This window comes from Schistocerca americana, chromosome X, assembly GCF_021461395.2.
Source record: "Schistocerca americana isolate TAMUIC-IGC-003095 chromosome X, iqSchAmer2.1, whole genome shotgun sequence".
NCBI lineage: Eukaryota > Metazoa > Arthropoda > Insecta > Orthoptera > Acrididae > Schistocerca > Schistocerca americana.
The window spans coordinates 652,626,750-652,641,231 of NC_060130.1; the positions used below are offsets into that span (position 1 = coordinate 652,626,750).

Sequence of the window (14,482 nt, forward strand, 5' to 3'; positions counted from 1 at the left end):
CTTGAAAACCGCCCAGAAAAAAATGAACAAATAATTTTTTGTGCGAACACTGATTTCTCATTTTATTGTGATGATCATTTCTCCCTATGTAGGTGTGCATCAACAGAGTATTTTCACATTCAGAGGAGAAAGTTGGTGACCAAAATTTTATGAAAAGATCTATCACAACAAAAATACCTTTGTTTTAATGAATGCCACCCCAACCCATGTATTATATCCATGACACTCTCCCTACTTCACGAAAGTACAAAACGAGCTGCCCTTCACTGAACATTTTAGATGTCCTCCATCAATCCTGTCTGTTACGGATTCCTTACACACAACACCACTCTAGCAGAGGGCAGACAAGCATAGTGTAGGCAATCTCTTTAGTGGATTTGTTGCATCTTCTACATGACCTGCTAACAAATCACAGTCTTCGGTTCATCTTACTCACAACCACCTCCCTACCCCACTTGCGCAGTTACTGAATCGTGCACAGTCAAATTAGCCTTGAGATTATATTTGTATTGTTCTGTGAGTGATGACGATAATGTACATAAATGTTTCCACATACTTATCATTTTTGATTTATTTTATTACATTTTGGTGCCCAAAGTGAGGGTTACCTTATTTTCCATTAATCAATCCATTTATTTTACTCCAGTACATATCACAGACAGCTCAGATAAATAACCTAAGGATCAAGATGACTGCTCACAATAAGCAGCAAATATGGGTTCAACCTGCCATAAATTTCAACTGTCACTAAATATCACAGAACTAGGACCAATTGGACTTGTGGTGTAGTGTGGATGATCATGAATCACTAGTCTCAATGAAAGCCTATCACATTTTTTTCTGGGGTCTGTGTAGTTGCAAAAAAGTGTGGGGGAGAGGGAAGTGGTGTTTACCACACGTCATACTGGTGAATAGCATCTCCTGCAGATTCTGGTTCCTACATCTTACTGTATGCTAAGGTAATGCCTGCTTTGGATAATGCCTCATCAGACTACTTGTTTTCCTCTTCACTGAATGCTCTTCATTAACAAGCATATATTTTCATTTAGGCCTCAGTCTGTAATATAAACTATAATTATGCTATACTTCTGAACATTTGTGAGGTCTCTTTGATTTACATTTGCAGTAGTTAATCCTAAAGAAGAATGGTGTACTTATAGTAAGAATACTCTGTAACAAAATTATTTTTTTTATTTTTTGCGTAACAGTACAAAAACCTGAACAAATATATAAACAAGGAACTCTTGCATGTATTAATACAGTTTCTTTATCACATTTCAAACTCAAAGAAGATGTGTACCCACTCATCCCATTGACACGCAAACTTTTCAACATGTGTGATCCAAAATTTGGCACGTTCACTAATTGTATTCCTTAAGACATTCTAAAATTTAACAGAAGTCTCATATCACATGTCTGCTTCTATCAGCTTCTGAAGCTGATTTATGACTCCATACTCTCTCCAAGCACTTCACATAGTTCCTGGGAAGTAAAAAAAAGTAAGGTAAACAAAACCATAAAAAAACAAACTGGTGTGAATATCATAAAGGAATAATTATATTTTTTGTCATGTACTCAAAAAATGATGTAAAAAGTAGGGTAGATTGTTACTTTATGGTTTTCATATCAATACACTGAACACATTTTGCAAGAGACAAACTAGAAGCCATAATAGCCAGCTCAGTTAGGACTGTTTCACACTGCCAGAAGTGAAATATGAGACAGAAAAATCTTTAGAACTGAGAACAAACCCCAAATTGTTAGATATGTAATCAGATACTAAACCACCAAGCCACAATCAAAAAATAAAATTTGACCACACCATGAGACACGCCTAACAGAGTACCCAACTATTCTGAGCAATTGGAATGCTCCAGGTAGTCCAGTTGTTTTCATTACACTGCCATGTTTTATGCTGCTGCAGGTTTATGATTAATACTGGTGACTGATGGCAGCATGAATTCAAATATGACCTCAGTAGTTATCACTCTTTCTTATAACCATTTCTAGTAAACCAACTTTTGTAATACTCAATATTTGCAGACATTTGATCACTAAACACAAATAAAGAAAACCCAAACTTTCAAGCAACTGAATGCATTTCAATTTATCAATATAATTTTCCTATCAGAACACTGTTTATGAGACTAACCTTTAACCTCCTTTGAGCATCAGGTACACCAGCAAGTTGAGCTTCAAGCTTTTGTTTCTCTTCCTTGAGAGTAAGCCGTACATTGGAATCTAATGATTCTAATTTCCATCCACCTTCTCCATCAAACTGCAGCAAATGCGTGTGGAACTTCCTGAAATGAAAATGCAAAAATAATTTAAAAAAGGAATGATGTGGTTGCTGCAGACAGATAATTTTATTGCATAATATAGCAACAAGGATACTACTGACAAAGAGAGCTAGCAAAATGAAATGTGAAGTAAATTTAGTGAACTGTGCAGTGATGCCATAAGTGATTCAATAGGAAAAAGCTCTGAGAAGACAGGTGTAAAATGGGCCACATGTTGGCTGGTTCTGCCATCCTTACTTTGGTCACAGTGTGTAGGAAGCAACTGATGCATAAATGGATGGCAGAAGCAATTCTGTAAAATAAAAAATAATGCTAATAATAATAATAAAAACCTGAATGCAGCAAGTTTTGATGTGTCTATGTAACTTCAACATTTTTAAGTAAATAAATGTCTCAACTGTGTCATTGCTGGCAGCAATGATGGCAAAGTTACTAGGTCTTATTACATTTAAAGATCTGATGACTGCAAATTGAGGTAACATTTTTGTAACATTATTGTAACATTATTTATCATTTTACTGTGTGGTGGCCTGGCCCAAGAAACCATTATCACATCTGACCACTGCTCCCTCACAGCAGAGACCAAAAGTTTATTTACTGATTGCACTCAAGTTTACATCTTGTTGAACAATTTGGTGATTAACTGAGTAGTCACTAAAACAATAGAAAAGCCAACTTCTTAGAGAACAATTTGCAACAATTACGGAAAAACTGTATTGAGGCGTCACTATATTCATGCACAAGGCAAAGCATTGCTTAATTCCCTTATGGAAGTAGGAGGAACAGTTTTGTAGCACCACCACTATTTTTTGGGCATTACTGTAGAAACTAGCAGACCAGCCACAGCAACTGAAGGCAGCCGGTGAGTGCAAAAGTGTCAGCATGCTGGTTGCAGCAATGAGTCTGTTTATAACGCCACCAGGCTTCATATTTGTTGTCCTGAGCATGACTGGAAAAAACACGTTGGCAAAACAAGTGGACCATGAACCAGTGTAAATAACCATTAATTTTAGTAGAGGGGAGGGCAGGCCATCAGTGCCTATGGGAATGAGAGGGCCACACCAGATGACTGGGCAATATGAGACAACACACAACTGCTACAAATTCAGACCACCTCCAACACACCTTCTGCTAGTGCCAAGTCTTCCTTCTTGGGCCTTGTACTTCTCCACTGGTGGGTTGCCTCCTGGCCCACTCCAGCACCAGCCAGACTCCTACCCTGGAGGGCAGTAGAATCAGACCAGGACGGCATAGCCATATACCGTTCCATGTTGCCTAGGCACCACTCACTATCACTCACAGGGGCAAGATCCACCACGGGTGGCTGGCTTTCCCTGCCAGCAACCCGACAATGTTTGGCACCACTGGCTCCATCCGCAAGTGGCAGTGCCCCTAAGTGGGGTGCATGCTGCTGTGTAAGTTTCTGTAGCTGTGGGCTTGCTGCCACCACACACCATCCTTTATATGTGCTGTGAAGGGGCATGGCCATTGCCTCCACCAAGATGCTAGGAGCATGGTCACATGAGTGTTATTGAAATGTTTTGATGTTGTTTTACTGAGCTACCAGTAGTCTGCTCCCTCACCCTGGCATACCGCCATGATCCTACTCTGTACAGAAGTGGTCCTGCACACCTGGACCGCTTCAGTTAGTGCCTTCAGTGGGCCTTTCATCACACACCAACCTCAATCGGTGACAGAAGAGGGATAGACAGTGTCTACAACCACCATCTGTGGATAAAAAAGAAGACTCAACTGTGGCAGGATTACAGTTTCATCAACATATGGGAGTGAGTGAAGCTGTTTTGTTTGTTTGTTTACCATGAGAACCATGGTGATTCAATGGTTCATGTGCCAAGTGTGTAATCATATAGGTAAGCCCAATGTTCTGTGGGTGTGTAAATAAGCATATTAATTTTACAATAAGTGGCGTCATGAGCATGGCTCATTGTCTAGGAGTATGTAAGGTGTTAACTATTCTTCCCATCCTGAATTGTTACACATGTTTAAGGTGCAGTATGAAGTATTATGATTTTGTTACAATTAAGTGTCCTCCTCATGATTTGATTTTGTTTTGCTGTGCTGTATTTATTACATAGAGTTTTCATGGTGGCAGAGTCTGAGAAGTGTGGAAATGTATGTTGATAAAGCATGTAAAATATGAGGAGTGTTGGAGTAGTAATATGATTATGTGATTTTGTCATTTGTGTTTCTGTGATTGATAAAGAATGCCGTGGTCAGTATCACTGGGAATGGGGCTACCACGGAGGTGGTGTTAAAAATTGTGCAGCCAAAATAGATAAGGTGAAAATGTAGCATGCAAAGTTGTCTAAGAGATTGGAAACACTTCGGGCTAGAGAGAGGAAATAGCATTTAGCAGTTCTCTGGAGTATGTAGAGGGGTGCAGAGAAGACGCAGTGACTGGTGGGTTAGAACGGGCCTCACGATGTGAGGAATAGGGAAGATTTTGGAGAGGATGGAGAGAAGGGAAAGAGAAAGTTAAAAGGTGAGGAACAGGCTTGTATCTAGTTTACCTGTTCCCGCAAGATGTCCAATTATCATTGATGTAGTCAAGCCTGTCAACCCTCTCAACAGCAGGATGAAACTTTATGATTGGCAGAACAATCTTTTGAGTGGGAAAATTAAGATAATTAATGAACAGAGTACTAGTGCTGAGCAAATCACTGAGAGCTTATGCAAGATGCGGAAGACTAATGTTGAAGAGTAGTGTAGAAGTATCAGCTCCGATATCATGTGGAACTGTGGAGTGAGTGTGTCCCGTACCAATCCAAATAAGAGTGTGGATAGCAAGATGGGTGATTTAAGTGCAGTAGTATCGACCCCACTAGGTAATAATGGCCACTGGTTAGATGCTATGGAGCCTGGGCGAATTGAACAGAGAAATACCTGTGGCACTGATTTCTGTTTCATGCGGAGTGGAGCTGCATGCAATGATGTTACTGTAGATATTACATGGATTGCACAAGAAGCTGCTGACGTTACTAGCTGTGTTGCAGATGTGGAAAAACAGTGCTTACACATATTGTTAAAAACCATTCAAAAGCCAAGACTGCATAAAGTATTTTTCTTTTATTCAAGACAACCAGTTTCAACAGGCTTAGTTGTCATCTTCAGGCCTTAAACATTTTTTATAGTAAAACAGGTTCATTTTGCAAAGAACCTCATGTACAAGATGTCAAGTGGATAAAACTCAGTACATTATAAACATTTGTCATCACTAAAATATTTAAAAATACACAGCACCTTGTCAAAAAGCCATGTCCATATACATATTGCTAACAGATGCTTGTTACATGATACAAATATGATATTGTGTACTGTATTTGTATCCTGTAACCAGCATCTGTGAACAATATGTATATGGACATGGCTTTTTAACATGGTGCTGTGTATTTTAAAATATTTTAGCGATGACATGTGTTTACAATGTGCTAATGTGCCGAGTGTTATCACTTGACACCTTGTGCATGAGGTTCAGTGTAAAATAAACATATTTTATTACAAAAAATGTTTAAGATCTGAAGATGATAGCGAAGACTGTTGAAACCAGCTGTCTTAAATAAAGAAATATTTTATGCAGTCTCGGCTTTTGAATTGTTATTAACAATTAAAACAGATCAACCTTCAATACCCTCATAATGAGAAAATTCAAACAGACACTTACATTCCCTCAAAAGTAGGGTAAGTGTAGGAAAAGGAAGAGGAGATTTGTAAAGTGAGTAATCGAACCAACACGGCAGATTGTTGAGGAGAGTACATCAGAGGTTCAGAATGTAACAGTAATAGCTGACGTGCACTGCAAGCTGTTGACAACCAACATGCAATCTGACAAGTGTAATGTAGGTGAAGGGCACAAGGCATGCCTCAGAGTAAACTTTCTGCCTGGATATCATGCCATAATTTAACCTTTGGTGACACAGGGGGAATCTTAGAGAGACTAAATTCCAGCTATGGGAAACTGTCACAAGGTTGACCACCTTAAGGGGCAAGCTGGTTAAACTGCTAACAAAATCACTAAGGCTTAATTCATATGATATCGTGCCACAAGGCACCAGGAAGTTGATTTGGGTGAGCAGGGGTACCAGAAAGCCAAGCATTTCAGGAAGAATTCAGTCTGCGATTAGCACTACAGTGAGAGAGCTAAATGACCCTACGTGCTGAATGTAGTGTGAATGGTAGTATTATACGTGATTCATGTACAAGGATAGGTTTGGGAATATGTTTTCTAGTAAACCATAAATGGAATTTGTCACAATGACACAGTCTTGGGTGATGTTCCTAAACAATGAGTTGAAAAACCACCAGCTAGAAAAGAAGATTCCGAGTATAAGAGTTTAATGGAACCAGACCATGTACTGTTAAAGGAGATTTGTCCAGGATAATTTAGGGAGAGAGAAAGAGATCTGCTGTATCATTCTTAGTTTGTAAGTTGAAAATGGAGAAGTTAACTGTTGTATGTGTGGACATTACAGTGCAAGTAATGTCAAAAAATGTACTTTGTAGTGTTTAAGAAATCATAAGGACCTTTGAAGCAGATGATGTGAAGCAGTATATGGAGAACTGTCAAGAGATACTAGTTGTATATCCTTGTGAGAACTGATGAACTGTTAATTAGTATAAAAATGACATTTCTCTTGTAACTGCAAGTAAGGATCTAATGAACTAAACATAGCAGGGCAAATCGTAGCCTCTGAATCTTGTGGAATTCATGCTGTGTAGCACTTAAGAAGAAAAAATTATAAATATTGTGCATTGTGTCCATGTATACCGACTTCTGTTGCAGACAGTTTAGGCGTAGATACTTGGGGGTGTTCCAGAGACGGTAGGTAACGTAGCACTACCACTATTTTTTGCTCATTACTGCAGAAACAAGCAGTTGAAGGCCACAAGTGAGCACTAAAATGTCAGCCTGACAGATGCAGGTGGACTAGACAAGGCACCACAATAATGCAATGCAGCGGTCAAATGGAGCTCTTGCAGGATGAGTGACGCTGTCCCCACACCACCAGGCCTCGGGTTTGTTGTTCTGAGCATGACTCAAAACAGTGCATTGCGACAAGTGAGTCACAAACCAGTATAAATACCCATTAATTTTACATTAATTTTAGCTGAGGGGAGAGTAGTCCAGCAGTGTCTGTGGGGAAGACAGGACCATGCCAGGTGACTGGGCAATATGGGACAGTACACAGCTGCTACAAGTTTGGACCTTCAGCACTACCCCTTCTGCTGGTGTCAAATCTTTTTCTTGGACTTGATTCTCCTCCATTGGCAGGTTGACTCCTGCCTTGGAGGGCAGCAAACCAAGACCAGGGCAGTACAGCCATTCACCCTTCCATGCTGGTGGAGGCGACTAGGCACCACATGTGCCACTTGCAGGGGTGGGATCCACTACTAGCTGGATGCGCTGGCTTCCCCTGCACACAACCTAGCAGACGTCAGTGCTGCTGGCTCCACCAGCAAGTGGCAGTGTCCCACTAACTGTGATGCACATCACTGTGTGAGCTTCTGGAGACAACATTCTTGGGTGCCAACGTCATGGCTCAGTAGCTGTCAGCTCGCTACGTGCCATGACGGGGCATGGTTGCTGCCTCCACTAAGACACTATGAGCCCATGAGTGTTAATAAAATGTTTTGACTTTTGATGCCGATTATCTAAGCTACCAGTGCCCTGCTCCCTCGCCCCGGCACACCGCCACAACCCTACCCCACACAGAAGTTGTCATACACCTCTGGATTGCTTCAGCTTTAAGGTGTTGATTGTAAAATCAGTGCATGACAAATTAATTTAGTTGTACACAGTTTTGAAGGTTTCTCTCATCATTTATCACCAACAAAGATATACATGCCACTAACCCTCAGTGTCACAAAATTTAATGTATATCATTAACATAGATATGCATGCCACTGACCCTCAGTGTCACAAAATTTAATGCAACTACAGAAATGTTCATAAATCTATCTTTAAAAAATCTGACATGACAACATAGTGGACATCTGTCAGCTAGAGAATGGTCTTTGAAATGTTAGTACAGCAGTTTGTCTGATTGTAGTATAGGTACAGCATGGGCACCAGCTGTCAATTAAAATGAAACTGTGTGGTAATATTTTAAACATTCTATTTGAAGCCAATGATTCCATCTTGGTACCCTAACTTTTACGGAAATCAGTCTGGCACAAACAGCTTTAACAATGAAAGATGAGTTGTCTTGAAGAAGTTAAAATAAGAAGAAATATGGATAATTGGGTTGATGGTGGGTGAGTTGGTTGGTTGTTGCAATCAGATTTATTCATCACTTGCATGAAACAATGCAAAGAAGTAGTCAACTCTAAAGATGTCCCATCATATTTTTGGGGGGAAGAGCATAAGACTGCTGATAAGGCACACAATCAGAAATTTACCAGTAAGAACAATTTGAATTTTGATGTCTCACACAACAGCAAGGAAAAAAACTTTGTGAGTACTTGCAATGTAGGGTGACAGTGGCTCAGAAGACCAAAATCACTGGTGAGATACAAAAAGTTCTGTAAAAATAGAAAGACTGAACCAAAGTGAAAGCTGTTATTTGATTAATTTTATCTGCATAATTTCCATGAGAAAGATACATGGGGGCTGAATAATATTAAAAGATTATGCCATGAACAATGTTTCTCTAAGTTTACTAGGCAGATTGTCACAAGGTGTAATATTTTTTCAAGTTTGTGCAAGTTATGATTTCCCAACATTTCTGTTACACTTTTTTGCAGACAAACAAGCTTTCGACCATATGCATTGCTATGTCTCTATACATCTGATGTCTCCTGTAAGTTCCACATGATATAGATTTCATACACTTAAGCAGTATTCCAGTAGGGGTTGTACAAGTGGTTTGTACACAAACTCTTTTTGTAGACCAATTGCAATTTTCCAGTATCCTACCAATGAATCATAGCCTGCACTTGCTTTGCTTACAACTCATCTTTCCACTTCTATATCTCTACCTATTGTTTCTCCAAAATATGTGTACAACATGACATGTGACTCATTCATTAATTTAATAATGAAAACAATCAATTATTGACAAAATTATTTAATTTGATAGATAAAAAATCTACTCAACAAGTGGCAGCAGAACACAAACATAAAATACAGTTGTAATTGGCAAGCTTTCGAAGCCAGTGGCTCCTTCAGGCAAAAGGGTTGAAGGGGAAGGAAGAGGGGTGAAGGAAAAGGATTGGAGAGGTCTTCCCCTTCAACCCTTCTGCTTGAAGAAGGAGCCGCTGGCTCCGAAAGCTTGCCAATTACAACCGTCTTTTATGTGTGTGTTCCGCCGCTGCTTGGTGAGTAGATTTTTTAACTATCTAATTAAATCATTCATTAATTTGGTAGTCATATGATATGTTTCATGAAATGATCCTGCCCTGGGCTTATATTTTGTTGAGATCTGACTGGGTATTATTGCAATGTTTACTGAATACAATTTGCTTATAGATAACTGCATTATCTGTGAGAACCTCAAGACTGTCCATGAACAGCATTGATTCTATTACACTCCCCTGGGCCATTCCAAATATTACTTGTCTTTACACAACTCTCTATCCAGGATAATGTGCTGCACGAGACCTGACACAAATTTTTCTATCCAGTTCGAATCTGAATCAATAATGAATATGAATTACTTTCTTTAGAAGGTCTTGATGTGATATTGAATCAAAGCTTCATTTAATATTTTTTTCTCTGCTTCCATACTGGACATTTTCTCTGTAGTTAGTGAATTTACTTAACACATTCATATATGATTACGATAAGTGTTTATTTCAGTAATAAGATACTGATCCATTTCAAAACAGGCAAATGACTCCAAATTCAATGTAAACACACACACACACACACACACACACACACACAACAAAGACTTGTAAAATTCTTGCATCCCCCACCCCAATTGGCGATGCAAGTTACAATGAAGTCTTTAGTGATGGTGGCATCACTGAAGTGATACCTGATATGAGGCCTATTCAAAAAATTCCGCAATTTTGTCCACATATTTTTTCTATGCTTACTTTTAGTTATTGTGCATGGTTCCCTTCAAAATACTCTCCTCCATAATTGGTACACCACTCCCAACATCGTTCCCACTTCTGGAACCACTCTAGGTAAGCCTCTTGCTGGATTGCGTGAAGCACTGTCCGCGAATTTTCTTTTGTCTCATCTTTCATTGCAAATCTTCATTTTTTCAATGGGGTATTCAACTTTGAAAATAAAAAACAGTCCGCAGGGGCCAGGTCTGGAGAGTATGGCGGATGAGGCAGCACAATGATTCCAGTTTTTGTGCAGTAGTCATGCACCATCAGGGACGAATGTGCGGGTGTGTTATCATGATGTAAGAGCCATGAAAACTTTTTATTTTTGTCTTGGAAAACCTTTCCCCACCCATTGTGAAGACTGAACCTTGGTCTCAACATCATAACTGTAGACCCACATCTTATCACCAGTTATGATTCTCTTAAGGAACATTTTGTTCTCACTTGTGCGATCCAAAAGGTCTTCACAGACTGCGAGGTGAAAGTCTTTCTGAACTTGACTCATGATCCATGGGACAGACTTGTGGCAACACGATGCATTCCAAGATCTTGTGTTAGGAATTCATCCAACTGAAACGTTACATTCTTCTGCAATCTCTTGGACGGTCTGTCTTCGATTGGCGTGCACAATTTCATTGATTTTCCTGACATGAGTGTTGTCGGTAGATGTTTAAGGGTGTCCTGAACAAGGGTCATCTTTTAACTTCTGTCCGTCCATTTTTAAACTGTGTGCACCATTCATAACACCAAGGACAGCTTAAGCACTCATCACACTAGGCTTCCTGCATCATTGGTGTGCCACTGTAAACATTTTCTTAAGTTTCACACAAAATTTAATGCAGAAGCATTGCTCCTCTAACTCTGCCATCTCAAAATTTGCTAACTGTGCGACACAATGTTCTACTCAATACATCATTGAACAATAACTAACAGTTATACAACAATGAAACTTCTGACAGTTACACATTAAACACCAGTGGGTGCAGGGATACCAACCATATTTTTCTCCAACACACCATTGGCACAAAATTATGAATTTTCTGGAATTTTTTGAACAGACTTCGTAGAGTGACTTAGGCTTGAACATGCAGTAAAAATAGCCATGAGACTTATCTGTTCAGTCCAGCCTAGTTTTTTTTACACTTTCTGTCCATGCTTGTCACTTTGCACAGATCTTTCCAAGTTTATTCAACTAAAAAAAAAAAACATATTTTATATAAATTTTAATAGTGTCATATCAACTCTTTTTTTTCCGATGAGCCTGTCAAACAGAACTGATGACAACATTGAAGCAGCTCTTGCAGTCTGACCAAAATAAGACAACTTGTCTTTGAGCAACATCAATGTGGACCAGAAAAGTCACAGAGTATTTTCAAGATAGTAGAGTTCTATTCCACAGTTGTATTACAAAGAAATTTGTGTTTTGATTTTAAACCATTTTTGAGGGTCAAGGAAACACAACTGCATTAAATAAACAGGGAAACTATTATATATGGAAGCACCATACTACTCATTCAGATTTTAGAGAAAACCCTGTCACTGTTACTCACCATATAAGGGAGATGTTGAGACAGAGATAGGCACAACAAAATGATGGTCAAACAAATAAGCTTTTGGTCAGAAAGCCTTCATCTGAATGACACACACACACACACACACACACACACACACACACACACACACACACACAAAACGCAACACTCTCTCTCACACACACACACTCACTCTCTCTCTCTCTCTCTCTCTCTCTCTCTCTCTCTCTCTCTCTCCCTCGCACACACACACACACACACACACACACACACACACACACACACACAAAACGCAACACTCTCTCTCACACACACACACTCACACTCTCTCTCTCTCTCTCTCTCTCTCTCTCTCTCTCTCTCTCTCTCTCTCTCCTCGCACACACACACACACACACGCGCACACACACACACACACACACACACACACACACACACACACACACACATGCACATACAACCACAGCTTGGACACCAAGGCCAGATATGCAAACAACACAAGTCTGGCATTGGCAGCCAGAGACTGTGGTCATACATGTGTGAGTTGTGTTGGCATGAGTGTGTGTGTGTGTGTGTGTGTGTGTGTGTGTGTGTGTGTGTGTGTGTTTGTCTAATTTGGATGAAGGCCTTCCGGACCGAAACCTTATTTGTTTGACCATCTTTTTGTTGTACCTATCTGTGACTCAACATCTCCGCTATATGGTGAGTAGCAATCTATCCTTTTCATAATATTGTCATTATTCCATCCTGGATTTTCCATTGTTTGATTTTTTTCTTACTTTTTATTTAGAGGTTGTTCAGTCACTGTTTCAGATGGTATTTACTATTGATGCATAAGACTTGTGTGCAAATTTGAGGTGGTTGATGTTTCCATATTCAGTCTTCACCAAACTTTTGGGTCATCAAGAGACACCATTACATAACTGACTTTTTTCATATTTCCATAATTATGGTTTCTAAATTTAATATTTAATAAGAAAAAATGGTAATTTACAACAAATGAAAATGTTTGAATATGTACTCAATTGTTTACTACACAGTGACAGCTCACACGGAGTTGCTTAAGTGCTGTGCTGTAACTACAATGATAGCTACAAGCTGGAAATAGTGCTTTGTTAGCTGCTTGTATTCGATAGGTAATGTATGTAACATGACTGTTTTAAAAAAGAAAAAGTACACTACTTCCGTGTTTACAAGTATGTCCAGAACTTACCACAAAGATGGCCTGTGCGTAATAGTCAGCAATGTAATTCCTGCATCTTTTACAGCTTGATATATATCACTTTCAACATCAATACTCACAGCACTTGTGCATTCATCTAATAGGGCAAATTTAGGTCTGAAAGAAAGGACAACGTAAAACACAATTATTGGATACTGTAAACTGAAAGTGAAAAATAAAAAATTTTACTTACGATCAGAATATAAAAAAAATGCATTTTTAAGCAGATGAGAAACAGTATATACTGATGAGCCAGAAAATTAAGATCACCTTCTTAAGAGCACATGTGTGTATGTTTGTACCACAATACAGCAGTGACTCTGCATGGTGTGGATTTGGCAAGTCACTAGTGGATTTCCAAAGGTATTTGGCACCAGATTCTACACAAAGGTCACAAAATTCTCACAAATTATTGACTGGTGGTTGTTAGGTGCAGACCTGGTGCCTGATAGTGTTCCAGCAGTGTTATATTGTGTTCAGATCAGGAAAATTTCGTCGTCATGATGTCAATGTGAGTCTGCTATCTGGTTCCTCAAATCATTGGAGCATGATTCTGGCCTTATGACATTGACAATAATCTTACTGGAAGATATCATCACTGATGGAGGAGACATCAAATATGAAGGGATGCACATGGTCCATAATAATGTTCATGTAATCCAGAGCTTGAGATTTTGCAAAGTGAGATAACTCCACTTGCTACAATTCAATACCTTAAATAAATAAACAGTTTTCCCACCTCTATTTCTCATTATACACATAATGCATATACCATGTGTACACTAAATTGTCAAAGTCTTATATGTGGAGTATTTTAGCAAATTTTATTATTCACAATATAATTTACAGCCAGCTCACATCACGAATATATTTTGTTCATATGGAAATATTCTATTTAAAAAAATATTCATAATTTACGGTACATGCAAACCATGGGCACATCAGAATTCAATACAGCTAAATATTGTTTGTTTTTATATTAACATAACTTATTTAAAAGCCCTCACTCTCCTACTTGCTTCAAACATTTCACTTATTTCAAAAGTCACTTACATTCAAAATTTTGTTTTCCAGAATGTTCCACTCTAAAAAGATATTCTTTCTCAAATTCACTGCCTTAGTTTTGCAGCTCTGGTTTTTCTGTTTCCAAAAATTGAAACTGTTAATTAAATAACATGTTAGTTTTTTAATTATTCAAATTAGAAAATTTCACCTCCTCAAAAATTTTTGGTGAACATCAGGAAATCCCATGCACATAAAAACTTCCCTTACATAAAATAGTACCTAAAGTTTGCCATTTCCTAATTGTACAGCTTTTGGCGAAACAAATTTACATCACTGCCTACTTT

The 14,482-nt window shown here is 38.8% G+C and overlaps 1 protein-coding gene across 1 annotated transcript in view; it reads right to left on the reverse strand.

Annotated features, from left to right (window-relative positions):
- Positions 1-1,173: 1,173 nt before the first annotated feature.
- Positions 1,174-14,482, reverse strand: part of LOC124555220 (ATP-binding cassette sub-family D member) — a 90,792-nt gene continuing 77,483 nt past the window's right edge. Inside the window, exons 9-11 of the mRNA XM_047129074.1 lie at positions 13,125-13,250; positions 2,153-2,303; positions 1,174-1,482 (exon numbers count right to left, since the gene is read on the reverse strand). Coding sequence (XP_046985030.1) covers positions 1,444-1,482; positions 2,153-2,303; positions 13,125-13,250 — 316 coding nt within the window. The 3' untranslated portion in view covers positions 1,174-1,443. The remainder of the gene's footprint in view (positions 1,483-2,152; positions 2,304-13,124; positions 13,251-14,482) is intronic.